Source organism: Nomascus leucogenys, chromosome 10 (genome assembly GCF_006542625.1).
Source record: "Nomascus leucogenys isolate Asia chromosome 10, Asia_NLE_v1, whole genome shotgun sequence".
Taxonomy (NCBI): Eukaryota; Metazoa; Chordata; class Mammalia; order Primates; family Hylobatidae; genus Nomascus; species Nomascus leucogenys.
Genome location: NC_044390.1, coordinates 25,108,344 through 25,128,089, shown reverse-complemented (window position 1 = coordinate 25,128,089; position 19,746 = coordinate 25,108,344). Strand labels below are relative to the sequence as shown.

The 19,746-nt window shown below is 35.5% G+C and overlaps 1 protein-coding gene across 2 annotated transcripts in view; it reads left to right on the top strand.

The window, feature by feature from the left end:
• Nucleotides 1-19,746, top strand: part of OTOGL (otogelin like) — a 161,223-nt gene that overhangs the window by 43,209 nt on the left and 98,268 nt on the right. For both annotated transcript variants that reach the window (XM_030821838.1, XM_030821839.1), the window contains exons 18-24: nt 2,906-3,030; nt 5,900-6,109; nt 7,317-7,482; nt 8,111-8,185; nt 10,925-10,977; nt 12,578-12,740; nt 19,085-19,192. In XM_030821838.1, coding sequence (XP_030677698.1) covers nt 2,906-3,030; nt 5,900-6,109; nt 7,317-7,482; nt 8,111-8,185; nt 10,925-10,977; nt 12,578-12,740; nt 19,085-19,192 — 900 coding nt within the window. The remainder of the gene's footprint in view (nt 1-2,905; nt 3,031-5,899; nt 6,110-7,316; nt 7,483-8,110; nt 8,186-10,924; nt 10,978-12,577; nt 12,741-19,084; nt 19,193-19,746) is intronic.

The following is a 19,746-nucleotide window of genomic DNA, read 5'->3' as shown; positions in this document are numbered from 1 at the left end:
AAATGTATATAATTTTTTTTAGCTATACCTTAATTTTAAAAATAGTTAAAAAATGAATATTTACTGTTAGGCAAGGATCAATCAACTATATATATATAAATTAATCAACTATTATGTATAAAAATCAACTATATATATAAATATTGAGGTGATTCTAAAAATTAAGTGTTGGGCTTTGTGATTATGGCTAGAAGAACAATAGCGGGTTCATTGTGGGCTGGGCAGCCAGGGGACATTTCATGGAGAAGCTACTCTCCAAATACTGTTTCATTTCTTTTTTATTTTATTTTATTTTCTATTTTATTTTACGTTAAGTTCTGGGATACATATGCTGAATGTGCATGTTTTTTACATAGACATACATGTGCCATGGTGGTTTGCTGCACCTATCAACTCGTCATCTAGGTTTTAAGCCCCGCATGCATTAGGTATTTGTGTTAATGCTCTTCCTCCCCTAGCCCTACACCCCCAGACAGGCCCCAGTGTGTGATACTCCCCTCTCTGTGTCCATGTGTACTCATTGCTCAACTCCCACTTATGAGTGAGAACATGCGGTGATTGGTTTTCCATTCCTGTTACAGTTTGCTGAGGATGATGGTTTCCAGCTTCATCTATGTCCCTTCAAAAGACAAGAACTCATTCTTTTTCGTGGCTGCATAGTACCACATTTTCTTTATCCAGTCTATCATTGATGGGCATTTGCGTTGGTTCCAAGTCTTTGCTATTGTAAATAGTGCTGCAGTAAATGTATGTGCTTTTTAAAAAACATTCTTGCCCATACCCTCCTTCCTGCTTGGGTTCTCTCCTGCTCTTTATCTTTCTTGTGACCTCCCATTTATTGTTCACCCCAATTCAGACATTATTTGCCTCAAAAAGCTGAGCATACAAAATTAAATCTGACAGTGCATTATCTATGAAAATTTATTGTTTGTCTGTCTGGTTTCTTGTCTTGTTTATCTGTTAGGGCTTTTGAGACTAAGAGTTATGTCCTTGGTCTTTGTATTCTTAGGAACTAGCATAGAACCTCACATATAGTGGACAGTTAATTGAACTGAGGTAGAATGTTTAGTGGGCATTAGGAACATAGTTTGGATGGGCAAGGGGAACTGGCATTTAAAATTTAAAAAATTTTAATTTCTTGTATCTTGTCTCCTTGTCTTCCTGTACCTTGTTTTTAGGTAATTCAGTTTTTTGTTTTATTTATTTGTAGGTCAAAATATTGATATCTTCACCACATTTGAGAAGCAGAAACTACATTAAGTGGCTTGGCTATGATGTTCAGAAAAGACATTAATCCTGTTTTCTCTTCTTTGTTTGTCAGAATGGGTCAGCAGTCAATGTTTAAGAGATGGCAGATCTGTCTGCCTCTTTCTAAGGCACCAGTCTCTGCCATGTATAAACATTTAGGTGTGATAAGAGTGCAGGATGATATTTCAGAGTCAGAGACAACTTGTGAACAGTGTTTAGCTTTCCAACTTAAGTAGTTAAAACTCTTTCTTCACAAAGGTCAATGTGAATATGCAGACATCGCGGAATAGAAAATATTAATTACTTGAAAACATATTTTGTATGCCTTATTTTAGTAAGTCGACTATGGTGAGCTGAAAGATTATTTTATAAAATGAAAGACAATAAATAAGTCCACATTTTAGCTCCTATTTTTAAAATTTATTGTTTGAAGGTAAACTAAATGAAATAAGAGAGCCAAGCTCTAAGTCAGTTCCACCTGGAAACCTTGACTACACGTACCACCCTGACCTATTTTATTGTCCTTCAGAGGAGTGAAGAGAGAAGGAAGTGGAAAGAATGAGAAGAAATGAACTAGCACAAACCATGCAATTACTTTGAGTCTCGGTGTTCTTAAATAAACAAAATGAGATTTTGTACTAGGGTGTTTGTTGTAGTTCTTTACAGTTATGGGCTAGTTTGATTTTGAGGAATAGGAAAAGAAGAGAAGGACGAAAGGGTGGGGACAAGGAAATGGTTTGCGTTGCTCTTCTTTTTTGTCCTCTCTCAGTCACTCTGCTGAGCAGCTGCAGTGAAAATAGTTAATCTGTAAGGACACTAGAGAAAGCTGAGATAATGCCTACTCTTCTACTTAGCCATATTAGAGGAGTTAACACAGTCAGGGTTGTGGTGTGGTCAAAAACTTCCTGCAGGAGATCTAATTCAACCTGATTCCCTAAGAAGTTTTGATAGTGTCTGGCACATTGTCCAATAGGGGTTGTCACTTAATAAATGTTGGTTGGTAAATTAATACATCTGAACGGCTGCTGGGGGTGGAATTGCAGTGTTTGTTTCCTAAACACTGTTGTAGTTTTAAGATAGATGTTTTTCATTTGGTTTGCCCACTTCATAATGGAATCTTGGTATTTCAGATCTCATAATGGAAATTGAAATATTGAACTGGATATATAGACTATTTATATTTTGAGATATTTGTCTTTACTTTGAAAAGAATCATGTGAAATGCCCATACTAACTTCCCCACATGCACCCTCAACCACACACATGCTAAAGTTTTGGTTGTGTGAGTGTGTATGGTTAAGTCAGGGAGAACTGGGTTTGAATCATGGCTTTGATACTTATCAGCTTAGTGTAATTTAATATTTCTCTAAGCTTCTGCTTTGCTTTCTCTGTAAAATGGGGATAAAAGATGTTTTTCTTATAAGTTTGAGATGAAGATTAAATAAAATCATGTATGTCTACAATTTGGCACATTGTAAAATGTCAGTAATATGGAGCTTAATATCATTGTACTGTTTTTTTTTAAACTGGTAGAAAAATTTCAAGCTGTAAGATTTCCTTGTACATTATGAAAAATAGTATTATCTTATTTAAATATGAAGGTTATGAACAAATGAATGAGAGGTACATGAAGATGAGCATTGTCTTTGCTTTCTAGTTCTCCATCAGGCATGATAGAAGGTACACCACAGCTTCACGCAAATGCGTGGAGAGTTTCTTCTACCTGTTTTGCACCTGTTCATGTCCCACTGGTGGACCCCTGTAACATCAATCAACAAAACAGTAAGTTTTGCATGTAAACTTCCTTTCTGCTGTAAACATAGGGAAAAGTTCTATGTATTACTATAATTTTATAAAATTAGATAGTGAGTTTAAATTCTAATTTTCTCCATTATGGTAAAATCAGTGCCATTCCTCATGTATTTTTTTTTTTGCTTAATATTATGCCTTTACATATGTTTTTTCATGTAACCTAGGTTGTTTTTAAAAAACCTGACAGTGACTTTTATTTCCTATTTTTCATTCATAAATTTTCTTATTTTGGGTGTTTAGAAATCCCTTGTTCGCAGATGTGGACTAGCATTTGGGAGTTTTCAGAGTCTTTAAATGCTAAAGAAAAGCCTCTAGGAATCCTCTGAGAATGCTGTGATAGTCCAGGGATGTTTGATGTCAGTTATTACCATCTCATTAGAAGTCCCTACTCATAGCATATATTATGGCTTTATCAGCAGGAAGCCAGTGATCCAAAGAGGCTTTGTGCCATTGAGTGGGCAACAATTTGAGATGGTCATGCTCCAGAGTTCCAATTTGCAATGACAGGACAACTCACATGCTAAGAATTTTTGGCTGCATTTTTTAAAACTAACGCCCTAGCAAACCATGTTAAAGTCTAGTTCACTTTGCAATAAAAAAGATATACATGTATATATTCAGATAGAAGATACACACAAGACATACACATGTATATATAATTGTGAAAAAATTAATGTACATGCTTAAATATTCTTGTAAGTTTATTTTTTCCTTTAATCATCTTGGCTAGTTCACTATTTGGATGTAGTCTTTAAAAATACATTACTCATATTGGTTGAGCATTCATAAGAAGCCAGCACAGTTTATGGATCGTGCGGTGGTTGTTGGGAGGATTTTGTTGATTGCCATATTGTTTTTATTATTAACATAGAATTGTGGTATGCTGGAAAGAGCACAAGATACTTTTGCTCTTTGTGCTTTCTATTTTTTTAAAATCTAAGCCAGCTTTTAAACTTGAAAAAGTTTGTTAACCTCTTTGATCATTTTTCTTATCTATAATAACACGACTAGACTAGACTTTTTTAGTTTCATGAATGACTACTTTTAATCTTACTGCCATTTAACAATACCTTCCTCCATTCTGTCCCCAACTTTCAACTAATCATCTCCTCCTCCTTCAACTACTCTTGTTTGGTTTGTTTCTTTCTTGGTTTCCTCCTGGATATTGTAGCAACTTTATTTTTTTATTTTTTAAGAACATGTTAAAGTTGAAGTAGAGTTCAATTGATAAATTCAGTTTCCCTGTGGTCATTTCTTTAGTTACCTCCTTTATTATATGCTATTTTGCTCTATTTTCTATCACTTTTCTTCCCATATCCCATGTCTTTTATATATATACATATATGAAATTGAAATATTAAAGTAGATATATAGACTATTTATATTTTGAGATATTTGTCTTGTCTTTGAAAATAAGCCTGTGAACTACCCACATTAACTTCCCCACATCCACCCTAAACCACACACATGCTATGTACATGCATACATATATTTTATATTAACTTTTTTTTAGCTTTGCCATGAACTGTGATTTTTTTAAAAAAAATTCAGATAGGTAAATTCAGGAAGATCCCCAAAGAAAGGAAAATAAATAGACAAAAGTGAATAACTCTGATCTAGATTCTAAAGGATTTTTTTCATGAGGATCTTCTTTAGTTATCCTTAACTTAATGTCAGTGGGAATATACTTTGATCTACAAATTATTAGCCTCTTTGGTGTATTACTTTGCTCTTTCAGGATCCTTGGGCATTAAGAATATATATGTAAACAGTGTACTGCTATAGTTTGTCATTTGTTTTTATATACATATACATACTGAATGCAAAAGTATCATACTTGAGCAATTATCATGTTTTCTTACCAATAATAAATATATGTAATATACTCAACAAAATAAGTTCAGTATAATTCCTTAGTAGTGAAAAAACTGATCTCCAACAGCTTATCTGGTCTGTAAAAGACAATGACAATGAAAAGATTGATTAATTTTATCTGTTAGGAAGCCAATGCAAACTAGGTCCATGATATCAAGAAACCACAAAGCTACCCTCTTTCAGAAAGATGGAATCTGAATTGTTTTTTCAAACTTGGTTACTTCCATAAAGAATTATATCTGAGCAGTCATTCTCAAGGGAAAAATCAACAGATTTCAGGAAATGATTACACAGATGTCCTCCCCTCCCCAGGTGATTTTATAGTTATATCTCATGGCCTTTAGCATATACCTTAATCCCCAATTTCTATTCATTATTCAATTATTCATGCATTTATAGATTTATTTATCAAACATTATTGAGCTCCTAATATCTGCCAGACATTGTACACTGTGCATTGTGCAGACATTGAGTTCAACGACTATGTGGCATCTGACACATTACCATTCATTTCAGAGACTCCACTGAAATGAGATCATTCCCAATTCTTCCTAGACAATTGTGTGTTACACAGAGTTGCCATGATATCCACAATCTGGAACCGCTTTATTATGTGTGGATGTCTGGAAATAAGCCTCCCAATACTCTCCAATTCTTTATAGTAGGTTTCCTAAGATGATCCTCATGCAATGGGATGGTTGAGGCCACTGCTTCTCTCAACCCTTCTATTACTCATGTTATTCAGGTACAATACACTATTTTTTTTTCCTGAAAGACTGTTGACTATGGATTAAGTGCTGTTACCAATATTATAAAAAAACAAAAACCTTATAAACTGAAATTGTTCACTCTTGTATTAAAAGTAATATGCACTACAGTATATTTCTAAGAATGTGAAATGCTTGGATAATTCTGGGGTAAGATCTGAACTGTTAAATAAGATGCTAATGGGGCTCTTTGTTAGTTGGGTATGCAGCACACTGTGATGTCATCCACCAGGAGCTCTTTGCTCCTTGCCACATCTATATTAGCCCTGGGCTGTACTATCAGCTATGCCGCCACGATGCATGCAAGTGTGGAAGCTCCTGCCTGTGCAATGCTCTTGCCCACTATGCCTACCTCTGCGGCCAGCACGGTGTTCCCATTGATTTCAGAGCTCAGATTTCTTTCTGTGGTGAGTACAATGGCACAGATAAAGACTATCAAATGATACCGTAGAGACCTCTATGTTTGTAATGACTGCCTTTATTTTTTAAATGAAAGGTCAATATTGCATGTAAGTTATTTGAAATATTCTCATAATGTACAAACATGAAAAGCGAATGAAATAATATCTTAAGATCGGAGATGTGTTGGATAAGACCAATAACTTTTGACTAGTTTCGTAATAAACAAAATTATTGTAACTGTGTTTTGAAATACGCACAGAACTAATTTAAAACATTTAAAAAATTCTTATCATGGAAATATCATATCTAAATATTGGAAAGTGTGGAAGAGATTATGTAATACAGCGACGCAGTTGATTTGTGCTTAAATAGATGTTATGCAACAGGCAATTATTATCAAGTTGTTGGGGCTCTAATTTTCACACTTATGTTGTCTGCCATTTTCATTCATGGTCGATTGTTTCCTTGTGTGTTTTATAATTTTTTTTATCAGCTTATTTTTACCAGCACCCCTCCATACCCATTAGAATCTTCTGTGATGTAGGTTTTAGGGGTACCACTCTCTCCACCTCCTCATTCCTTCAGTGGGTTTTTCCAGTTATTCCAGGGGTATCATTGGCTAGTGTTGATGTTAATTGCTCAATTTTGGCTTTCTAAGACAAAAATAATGTAAATATAAAAGTAATGTAAGTTCATATACCAAATTTGTTTAGGATATCTGTCTAGGATTTTAATTTCTTAGAGATAACTTTTTAATTGCAGACCCAGCAGTTAGAGAAGCTTTTCTATCATCTTTCTATACTATGAGCCAATTTCTTCTAGTCTGGGGGTTGACAAATTACAACCATTAGGTCTCCTGCATTTTCGTGAATAAAATTTATTGAAATGTAGTCATGCCCATTTGTTTGCGTGTTGTCTATGGCTGCTTCTATACTACAAGGGCAGAGTTGAGTAGTTGTGACAGGGACTATATGTTCTGCAAAGCTGAAAATATTTACCATTTGGCCCTTTGCAGAGAAAGGTTTCCAACCCCTGCTTTAGTCCTTCATTTCCACTGAGGATGTTGCTCTTCGAGCATCCCAGTTAAGGGTCTCCCAATTCCTTGCGTTGTAACGGGCCAACTTTCATTTTCTATCATAGACCTCTAAGGAGGCATAAAATGTTTCTGTGTGCCATGGGAATCTTTCTCAAGTGATACTTCCTTGTCCTTAGCTGTGGTGTGCCAGAAGGGCATGCTGTACCATCACTGTTCCTCGTTCTGCCTCCGTTCCTGCATTTCTGTCTCTTCCCTGGAGCAGTGCAATGATGACTGTGCTGAAGGCTGTAATTGTCCGGAGGGCAAATTCTATGAAGACACTCTTAACTTTTGTGTACCCATGTAAGTCAGAGAAACAGGTTGGCAGCATCCTGTTTTAATCTCTTTTTCTCCTTACGGGCTAAATGAGCTTTCATGGAAGTTTTTGAAAAAATATTTCTTATCATCTTTACTCTTTAAAAAAAAAACCCTGCACGTGTTCATCAACAGTTACAGAAAGAGCTAAGGAATCTCTGATGGTTGATCTTGAAGTGTATTCCTGCTTGTTTTTACCATAGTCAAATCAATAACAAGGTTTGTGCTTCACTATCACATGGCAAAGTTTAGTAGCAGGACTTTAATATCTCAGCACTGACAAATTTCTCAATTTACACACAGAGTGAAGTCCTTTGTCTTATACATAGTGTTAAATGATATATCAGTTGTGTTTCTCTGAATTGCGTTCAGTGATTTTTCTTGTGACTAAAACAACACAGTTTGAGTTGTATTTTAGAAAACAAAATCTGGAGCTACACAAAACTTCATGTCTAAGCAGCTTTTGCCATTTGTGTGATAGGATTACATGCAGTCTTGTAGAATAATGTGGACCTTAGAGTGTACCTTACAATGACCAATGGAGAGCATAGGGTCGGCTTGAATTTTAGTGGTTTTTGAAAAAAATTATATCCTATTTACTTTTTTTTTCTTATAGATTCCACTGCCGGTGTCATTATAGGGGCAGTGTTTATCAACCTGGAGAGCTCATCCCCACACCCTCGGGCTTATGGTAGGTTTCGATGATGGGGATTGTGTTTGACAAATGATGTGTGTGCTAATATAATTCTTTCTTATATATATATATATATATAATTATACTTTAAGTTCTAGGGTATATGTGTACAATGTGCAGGTTTGTTACGTATGTATGCATGTGCCATGTTGGTGTGCTGCACCCATTAACACGTCATTTACATTAGGTATATCTCCTAATGCTGTCCCTCCCCTCTCCCCCCACCCCACAACAGTCCCTGGTGTGTGATGTTCCCCTTCCTGTGTCCAAGTGTTCTCATTGTTCAATTCCCACTTATGAGTGAGAACATGCAGTGTTTGGTTTTTTTAACCCAAACTGTAAGTTGAAATATTTCTGTAATTAAAAAATAAAGGTAACAATGTAATCTTTAAATATGTTATAATCATATGATTGTATATATATGTACAAACACATATATACAAAACACATGCATATATGACATTTCAAAGTGAAATAACCAAGTTTTGTACTCATAACTGCAGAAAGGAGTTATGAATTTAAGTATCTCACAGCAAAATGAAAGTCCTTTGATCATTTTTGGTTATTAGATATAAGTTAGGGGTGAAGTATGTGTTTAAATACTACAGTATTACTGAATAGGCTCAAAAAAAAGCAATTTCAAAATAGATTTGAAAAATGTCCTGCACAGTAGTAAGTGTGCCTCCTCCCCAGGCCCATCAATACTAGAAAGATAACATTTAATCATAGGATAACACTCATTCTGGTTATAACTTTTCTGTTGAAAATCTAGGCATGTCCATGCAGCAGTCCATACTTACATATAATTCCTAACCTCCCCTTTTTAGTTGCCCCATAGGTGCCAACAGATAATAATAGACAGTAGATAATAACAATAATAATCATATCTAACTATTACTGTGTAACTTCTTTTGTGCTGGCACCATTCTAAGTGTTTAATATCTATTATTAAGATACTTACTCATCACCATAACCCTAAGAGATAGGCAATGTTGTTTCATCCTGATTTACAGGTGAGGAAAATGGGATACAGGTGGCTAAGGAACCTGATACTAAAGCTGGGAGTTAGTCCCAGGCAACCTGGCTCGGCAGTGCTTGTTGCCTGCCTACTTTGCTCTGCAGCTGATTTTTGTATTCACAGCAGAATATTGATTATGCTCAATTTACCTTTATCTTTATCTCCACCTCTTTTCCTATCCACATCAAGACACAATGGCAACTAGCTCTTGGATCTTTCTGTGATAGGCAGTACTACTATTCACACAGTTTTCCAAGCCAGAGCTCCAGGAATCATTTTCGACTCTTTCCTCTTGCTCAAAACACCTAATCAGTAAATACCCAGCAACTTTGGATTTTACTTGATTTTACTTTCTACACGTAGTCAAAAGCCATTTCTTCCTTTCCATCATCACTGCTTTAGCAATCAGTGTGTCTCATTTTCTCTTTCCTAGACCTTCCTCTCTGGTGTTCTTGCCTCTAGTTTTTCCTCTCTTTTATTCTGCCGAGGTGTCATGTCTTCTTGGATTTAACTTAATTAATGTATGTAAACCTAGCAAGAAAAAAAAGTAACCATCCCTCCTCAATGAAAAAAAATCAAAATTTACTTAATATAGTGACTTTGTTAGCCATTCCTTTTTAAAAGCCTTTGTCCCAGAATAAGTATGATATGGAAGACCTGGATGTGTGATCTGAGACCTGTCTGTCTCAGTTCCTCTGTGCTATTCAAAGTGTGAGCAAATTCAGTCAGAAGTGACTCAGTGGTGAATCACACCTCTGAGTGTCATTCTAGTATTCAACTATGCATTGCATATTTTTCATGTGATGTGGACTGTATATGTGATTCAGCTTCTTCATCTGGGCTTAAATATAGAACATATGATCTGGTCCAAAGCTGAAAGAAAAACTGTATTGGAGTTATTGAGAACTGATGTGTTGTTTTCCATCATGTTATCTTCTTCGGGGGTTTTCAAAGTTAATTTTTCCTATATGCGGCTCTTGCCTTTTACCCTGACTTTAGAATGTAAGTTGCAAGGAAGCTGTGACTCCATCCTATCTTCAATGCTGCTGCCAAAGTGATTCAAAGCAACCATATCACTTTTCTGCTTAGGTCTTCAATGGCTCACCTCAGGAGTAAAATCTTAGCATCTTCTAGGAGCTAGCCTCTGCCTCTCTTGGCATTCTCACAGCCTGCCCCTTCCTGCATTGCACTTTGCTATGTAGAACGCTGCTTTACTTCTTCATGGTTTATGTGTTTCCACTGAGTGTTATAGCCTTCCTACCTTAGGTGTGCCATAACCTCCATCCACTCTTCAAAACTGTTCAGACTTTACTTCCTTTGATTCCCTGATGTTGGTTGCCAACAGGTTTTAAAAACATTTTTTCTTTGTTTTACTTCTATCTCTTAACATATTTCTATGTTGCATGTGTCACACTGCATACATTATTTATTTGTGTGTCTTCCCCTCCTACGAGACAAATTACGGTAAGGACTATGAATTTTGGTGTTCATATCTCCCATGCCTATCCCAGTGCTCCACACTTACAGGTGTTTGATAAAAAGTGTTGAAATAGCGTTCCTGAAATCAGACCTAACCCAACAGCTTGTAAAAAATTCTGTGGGAAAAATAACATTTGTGTAATGTACTCAATCAATTCTTGTACATTAGATTGTTGTTGAAATTCAGGAAAAAAAAAAACAGATTTGGTTCCATAAATTAACTATTTATTTACTTCTAGCCAGTGTTCAAATGGGACTGTGAAATGTGATGAATTGGCAACGCCCTCTGCTGGTAAGATCTTAAAAGATGTTTTCCTGAATGAGGGTGCAGCTCTGATACTGCCTCCACTCCTGGCAGAAGTCATCAATCACCTCTTCTTCCCAATGTGCATGGCTATAGCCTTGGGAATGTTCTTCAACATGGTGTTCCAGTGCTTCTCAACTTTTTCCACATTGAAAATTATAATATTTTTAGGACAGTCTTAAGTCAGCTCAGGGGCGGAGCAGGTCAACCCAGGGATGCTGCCGAGATGCTGCCTAACGCAGGACCACCTCAGGCGTCCCAAGGACTTTAGGGATATGTATCTAGGCAAGTGTTGTAACCTATTTGTGGGACAGAAATTGGGAAACTCTATTTTAGACCATCACTTCTCAGATTTTAGTGTGCACATGTGGGGATCTTGTTAAAATGCAGATTCTGATTCATTAGGTCAGGAGTGATACCTGAGATTCTACATTTCTATCAGTGGCCAAGATAACATTAATACTTCTGGTTCCTGGCCTGCATTATGAGTAGCATGGCTCTGGGACTAGTAACAATAAATTTAACAATGCATGTAAAATGACATCTACTGTCATCCCTTCAGAATGTCATTTTAAATATCTTTCCTAAGATCTTATATATGAGGACTATATATATTATTTATTTTCATTATATAAAAAGTCTCAAATTCTCAGTTACTATGGGCAAATTCTAGGCACATAATAAACAACACTTGCTTTCATAGATTTTAATGGGCAGGAAGAGTGTAGGCTGATAAAAGTAATTGTGAGCTATTATTGCTTTGTTATGTATTTGAATGGCCTGGTATATATTATTATTAAAGAGCTTTGAATTACATGCCCTGAATTTACTTTACAAGGATTCAGACAAGCCTAGGGCTTCTTTACAAGACAGGTTTATGGACCACACACATTCAGTAGCTACAGGGCCATCCTGACTCTGCCCCATTTGATTCAGGGTGACTCGCCCGCATTTGATTCAATGAAGGGAAGCCCAGGTGGCTAGCCTTCTCACAGAGGAACCCACAGGATTTGATTCCTCTGGCCCCACTTGAGGAAATTTATTTGATCTCTAAGAGCCCAAAAGCTTTCTGGAAGAATATGGAGCCCCTGTCCTGACCGTAATTATGTCTACTTCTGCACTTCTGTGGTATAGTGAGAACTGATATAAACAATGACTCGAGGTGAAGCAAGATTTAGAATAATCGTGTGTTCATTGCAGCTTCGTAAAAGCCACAATGCTTTTACATTATGCTTAAAAATTGATAACATATGCTGAAAAATTGGTAATATTTGTATGAATTAATAAAAACATCCTGTTTTTTGACTTCAGAAAATTATACTCTAGTTAGTTACTGTCTTATGGAAGGCAGCTAACATTCTCAAACTCAAAATAGGTTTATTCTAAACCTATTTTGTGACTAAAGGGAATCTGGCTAGGGGATATTTATAAGCTCATTAAAAATCATGGAGTAAGAGCATCATATAATAATAACTGGCAAAATATTTTGTGGTGAATTTTGTTTTGATGACAAGTACATGCCAATATGATTATTTGTCTGTGGAGCAAATACAAGTTAAGGACATTTTGTCTGTGCTTATATCTGAAGTTCACATCTGCCCAGAGGGAAAAGAGTATTTCGACTGCAGGTTTCCTAACCCTGAATTACCAGCTGGTGGTGTTAATTGTGAGACTACATGTGCAAACCTAGCCATGAACTTCACCTGCGCCCCATCCTCACCCTGTATAAGTGGCTGTGTTTGTGCTCCAGGGTAAGCCTCTTCTTCATAATACAGAACATTCAGGATTTGCCTGAAAGCACAAGATCTCCTGAAAACATTCTTTACAGAAATAGCCAGAATTGTTGTTCTGACTAGTGGTTAACTGGGTTGGTAGCTAGAAGGCTGTTGTGATTATTTTGCTTGGCTCATGTAACATTGTGAAATATTATTAATGTAATACACTGAATTGAGGAGAAAACTCATTTCTGGATGAAGTTGGAATTTCTCCCCTGATGAAACTGCAATTTTGAGAAAGTGACACAATTAATCACTCTTCATTCAAAACACTCTTCAAGTGCATTTTTAAATATTCTGTTGTGCAGTTACTGGTGTTGATGTGAAGTTGTAATAGTGATGCCAACTGTTTTATCTTAAAGAAAATAGTGTATTGAGGCTACAAAGGGCAGTGGGTAAGAGTGGGAGCTCTGGCATCAGACACACCACTGCTCAAATCCCAGTCTGACATTGTTAGTGGAGTGATTTTTCTGCAAGTTCCTTTTAAGCCTCAGTTAAGCACTGTGATATGTGGTGTGTGTGTGTGTGTGTGTGTGTGTGTGTGTGTGTGTATTTAATAAATATAAGCCACTATTTTGTGGCAGCATATTCTACTCTTAGCTTCATAAATATTCTTCCATTGCAGAAATGCCTAGTGCACGTGAAAGACAAACACAGAATCTGGTGGCTATTGGCTTCGTCACAGGCACACATATAATCTGGCCTCCCTGGCCCTCCCTCTTCTGGTAATGAAATAGAGGCCGTGCAGAGAGAGTGCCATCTAAGGCAAACAGGTCACCCATTCTTCCTCAATGAACATGTTCACACAAAGGGATTCCTGGGACCAGCTCATATAAACCAGGAGCAAAGAAGAGCGAGGTCTTGTGGTTTGTTTCCCAGGACAATCGCATTGGTCTAAATGGCCCCCATCTGGAATAGGTTGACGAGCCAAGTAACTTGGGACTGGCATCAGTCTCTTTAGAAAGAAAGGACATAGGAGGCAGAGAAAAGAAGGTCACAAAAGAACAAGTGCCCGTGGCTGGGAAAATAAAGACAGGTACAAATAAGGCCATAGAGCAGATAAGCAAGGAAGACATTTTAGTAAAAAGGAGAAGGGAAATAAAACCTTTATTGTGGTAGAATAATTAAAACCCACAACATTGCTTGATTTATTAGATTTGATTGTGACTCTTAGGAATGCATGGCTAATTAAAGCCATATCCTAATTTTGTTTTATATGCTGTGCTTGAGCTATTATCTTTTAAAATATATTTATTGCCACCTTTGACATTTAGTTGGACAGTGATTTATTTACTGGCTAAATCTCACTACAAAACGTTAAGGAGATTTCCTCCTACCTTCTCTGACTGTATTGAAATAAATGTGATTGGAATTGACTTAGAGGCCTCTGACAAATTTGGAAATAACTTTATTAAGATAGCTTTCTCTTACAACATTGTTTATGGTAATGTGATTTGCCATGTCTTCTATGTGACCTTGTCTGGCTCATTTTGGCACAATAGTCCAGTGTGACTTGTTTTATGTGGCTCCTAACAGTGCCAGCAATTTATTGACTATAAAAGGCCCACATAACCCTAATTGAGAAATCACTGTGGGTTGAAGAAATGGAAAGTAGTATAGAGGAAAAGTCAGATGGAAATGGCTTCTATGTTGGCCCTCCTTATAAGCTGAAGTCCCTCACGGCAAGTTACTTAACCACTTGAAATCTCAAGTTTCTCTTTTAAAAATGGATATAACAATATATTTACTTCTTGGATGATTGAGTATATGCTGCACACCAGTTATATAGTAAGTACTCAAGAAATGTTTATTTCTTATGCCACTTGTAACTTGCTTAAAGCAGATACAAGCATACTTTGTTTCACTGTGTTTTGCTTTATTGCACTTCACAGGTGTTGCATTTTTTACAAATTGAAGGTTCGTGGCAACCCTGCATCAAGCAAGTCTGTTGATGCCATTTTCCAACAGCATGTGCTTACTTGGTGTCTCTGTGTCACATTTTGGTAATTTTTGCAATATTTCAGAACTTTTTCATTATCATTACATCTGTTACAGTAATCTGTAAACAGTGAACTTTGATTATTATGTAATTATTTCAGGGTTCCACAAATGGCACCCATATAAGATGGAAAAATTAATTGATGAATGTTGTGTGTGCTCCAATTTCTCCATGTATAGGCCATTCCACCATCACTATCCCTTTTCTCAGGTCTCTCTATTCCCTGAGACACAATACTGAAATTAGGCCAATTAATAACTCTACAATAGTCACCGAAAGTTCAAGGGAAAGGAAGAGTCACACATCTGTCACCTTAAATCAAAAGCCAGAAATGATTAGATTTAGTGAGGAAGGCATTTTGAAAGCTGAGATAGGCTACAAGCTAGTCCTTTTGCAACAGTTAGCCAAACTGTGAATGCAAAGGAAAAGTTCATGAAAGAAATGAAAAGTGCTGTTACTCCAGTGAACCCACAAACGGTAAGAAAGCAAAGCAGCTAGCTGATATGGAGAAAGTTTTAGTAGTCTGGATAGATCAAATCAGCTGCAACATTCACTTCTGCAAAGGCTTAATCCATAGCAAGGCTTTAACTCTTTTCAATTCTATAATGGCTGAGAGAGGTGACAAAGCTGAAGAAGAAAAGTTTGAAGCCAGCAGAGGTTGGCTCATGGAGTTTAAGAAAAGAAACTATCTCCATAACATAAAAGTGCAAGTGCTGATGGAGAAGCTTCAGGAAGTTATCCAGAAAATGCAACTAAGATAATTGCTGAAGGTGGCTACACTAAACAATAGATTTTCAATGTAGATGAAACAGATTTATATAGGAATAAAGTGCCATCTAGGACTTTCATAGCTAGAGAGAAGGCAATGCTTGGCTTCAAAGCTTCCACGGACAGGCTGACTCTCTTGTTAGGGGCTAAGGCAGCTGGTGACTTTAAGTTGAAGCCAATGCTCATTTACCATTCAAAAAATCCTAGGGCCCTTAAGAATTATGCTAAGTCTACTCTACCTGTGCTCTGTAAATGAAACAACAAAGCCTGGATGGCAGCACGTCTGTTTACAGCATGGTTTACTGAATATTTTCAGCCCACTGTTGAGAACTGATGCCTAGAAAAAAAAGATTCCTTTTAAAATATTACTACTTATTGGCAGTGCACCTGGCACCTAGGAGCTCCAGTGGAGATGCAGAAGAATATATTAATGTTGTTTTCATGCTTGCTAACACATTTATTCTGCAGCCATTGATCAAGTAGTAATTTCAACTTTAAAGTCTTATTATTTAGGAAATACATTTCACAGGGCTATACCTGCCATAGATAGTGATTTCTCTGATGAATCTGGGAAAAGAAAATTGAAAGTATTTTGGAGAGTATTCACTATTCTAAATACCATTAAGAACATTAGTGATTCATGGGCAGAGGTCAAAATATCAACACGAACAGGAGTTTGAAAAAAGTTTATTCTAACCCTCATGGATAACTTTGAGGGTTTTAAGATGTCAGTGGAGGAAGTTAACTGCAGATGCGAAGGAAATAGCAAGAGAACTAGAATTAGAAGTGAAGCCTGAAGATATGACTGATTTGCTTCAATCTCATGATAAAACTTGAATGGACGAGGAGCTGCTTCTTACAGATGAGCAAAAAATATGGTTTCTTGAGATGTGATCTATACTTAGTGAAGATGCTGTGAACATTGTTGGAATGATAATAAAGGATTTAGAATATTGCATAAACTTAGTTGATAAAGCAGTGGTAGGGTTTAAGACGACTGACTGCAATTTTGAAAGAAACTTCTAGGTAAAACACTATCAAATACATTGCACACTACAGAGAAATCTTTTGTGAAAGGGAGAGTCAATCAATGTGGCAAACTTCACTGTGTCTTATTTCAAGAAATTGCCACAGATATCCCAGCCTTCAGCAACCACCACCCTGATTAGTCGGCAGCCACCAACACTGAAGCAAAACCCTCCTTCAGCAAAAAGATTATGGCTCCTTGAAGGCTCAGATGGTCATTAACTATTTTTTTTTGCAATAAAGTATTTTTAAATTAAGGTATGCGTATTTTTTAGATATAATGCTATTATGCATTTAATAGACTATAATGTAAATATAACTTTTATATGTACTAGGAACCAAAAAATCTGTGTGACTTGCTTTATTGTGATATTAACTTTATTGCTGTGGTCTAGAACCAAATTAACAATGTCTCTGAAATACACCTATAATTTACAGTGATTTAAGTTTTCCTTTTCCTTCTTCCAGTTTTGAGTAGTTATGAAAAACTCATCAGTCATTAATTAGCAACGCCAGTTAAAACCATGACTTTGGCTGGGGATATAAGAATTGTGGTTCATTTTGGTGAGGTTTCCCTCACTTAAACAACTGAACAATTAAAGTTTATGAAGCGTCTAATGTTTGAGGCATTGTGTTAAGCTATAGGAATGGGGGCTACTAAAATACATTTATTAGATAATAGAATCTACCTTAGGGGATTGTCACTAGGATAAGATCAGTTAGGGGCATAGTTAAAATGATTAGAATAGTGCCTTGCCATAGTAAGCAGTCAAGAATATTAGTTTTGTTATTGTTCTTATAGTTCTTGTCACTATAAGCTATTAAATGAAGTACTTAACAGTTCATTGTGATAAATCCTCCAATAAAAGTTTATAAAGTTGCTAAGTATAGGGAGTATGTGAAGGAGCTGGGGACGTAAAAGATTGCATCGAATTGAGTTTTAAGTGATAAGTTTGCCAGACAGAACATGGGAAAAGAATTTTCTAGGCAGAAGAAAAATTCAAAGCTCAGGATGCATGGCTACAAGTTTGGGAGGGCCAAGGTGAGAGATTGTAGAATCGAGGGCATTGTTGGTCTGAAAGAAAGAAATCTAAATGAGATAATGCATCATTTATATAAATACGTTTCTTCAGTTGTCTTCTAAGTGCTACATATTGTGTGACATGAACATAAACAGGATATTTATGGTCCTCTCGAGTGAAGCTGAAAGTCTAGTGGACAGCATATACACTGAATAAGGAATTACAGTACTGTGTACGAAGAGCCATGAGAAAGCAGAGAGCTAAAACAACATGAGAAATTATTTCTGTTTTAGAGAAGAGGCAAGAATTCAGGGTTCCTGAATTCCATGTTAATTTTTATAATCTTGTATTTTTATAATCTTGAATTTTTATATTTTAAAGCAAAATGTAAAAAAAGTTTTATACCTCATCTATTTTAGGAGCTTTTAATTTTTATTTATTTATTATTTGTTATTTAAATAAATTATAGATTAACTCATAATAACAAATTATTTAAATAATGACAACTAATTTTCAAATTTAATGTTATTTTTATCTTTACTGTTATTTTATATATTTATTATATTTATAATTAATTACAAAATTATGGTTATACTATTATCATTATTTTGTTATTAACACTTCTAGAAAAAATCATTATTAAAACTTTCAGAAAAAATTGTAAGAATATTGAAATATATATTTATATTAAATGATTTGATGTTATATGTAATATATATTTAATCTTCATATCAAATATTTAGATAACACACCAAAATTAATTCTTCCCTGAGATTAGTTCAATTTTTATATTAAAATTTTATACTTATATATTTATATTTAAATTATATATTAAAATATAACATTTGTATATGTTTAACTTTTATAGCCATAGACATTTTTAGACACTTTCAGGTATAATCTTTCAAGAAGAAAATAGCACTTGAAAGAAAACCAACATTAGAAAGTTATCACAGTAAATAAATAAGAAACAATGTGAAACACTTAATATAATGTTTTTTAGTTCCACACACACCTAAGTTAAACTCTCCTGATTTCAACTTTAAGCACTCAGAAAGAAGCTTTTGATTACTCTCTACATCTTGTAACAAAAATGTTAACCATTTAATAATTTACTATTTCATCAGAAAATCATAGGCCCTACAGACTCTTTTAAGTAGCAGATATTAAAGAACGGGACTCTCATTTCATCTATAAATTTTTTTTCAGAATGACTCACTTTATTAGAAATTTAGGCTTGCCTTCCTTTCATGCACTCAGTGAATAGCAAAAAGGTCAATATATCACATCTAGTCATTTGCCTGGCATTTAGTACCATGATATGTAAGGTACTATGTGGAAAAAGCGAGGAGAAAGACTGGATTCAACTCCTCAATAGGTTAGATAGAGTGCCTTAGACAGCTGTAATAAATATAGATGACAGTGTTAATATGCTAAGATTACTGATATTTTAAAACTGAAATTTGTAGTTCATACTAAATAGCATTTTATTCTTCATTTGGAAGAATGGCAGAGCACAAAGGAAAGTGTTTTGTTCCTGAAAGCTGCCCATGTATTTGGAAAGATTGGGAGTATCTCTCAGGAGAAGTGATTGCTACACCGTGTTACACCTGGTAAGGAGATCCATTTATTTCACAAATATTTTCCTAAGTAATTGTGTAAATTTCAATCATCTTGTATTTATTTAATGGGACTGACATCAGCAAAAAGTAAATCAAGCCTGAGCAAATAATTTAAAGGCCTGCAGGAGCTGGTGGACAGTTACTATCTGCAGGGGACTATATCATTATCTTTATGCGTATTTGTTCAGCCCAGAAGAAAATTGTGAAATACAACAATCTAAAATTTTAATAGGAAAAAATATCTCATGTTTATAAGAAAGTGCTAAATGTTACAAAGAAAAGACCGTATTTAATGGAAGGGTTTCAGTTTCAAGGTAAGTCAAAAGAATACCATAAAATAAAATTTGAAATGTAATTTCCCTAAAATATGGACAAAGATTCTAAACTCATGAGCAATGTCATGTCTAATGCATTTAAATTTACTCAAATATGGGAGATGGCATTGTGCTCTTTCAGCTACCAGCAGACCTGTGTTCAGTTTTTCATTCTATCATCTACTTTCTGTGTGACCTATGCACAATTCCCAGGCTTGGTTTTGGTGTCTG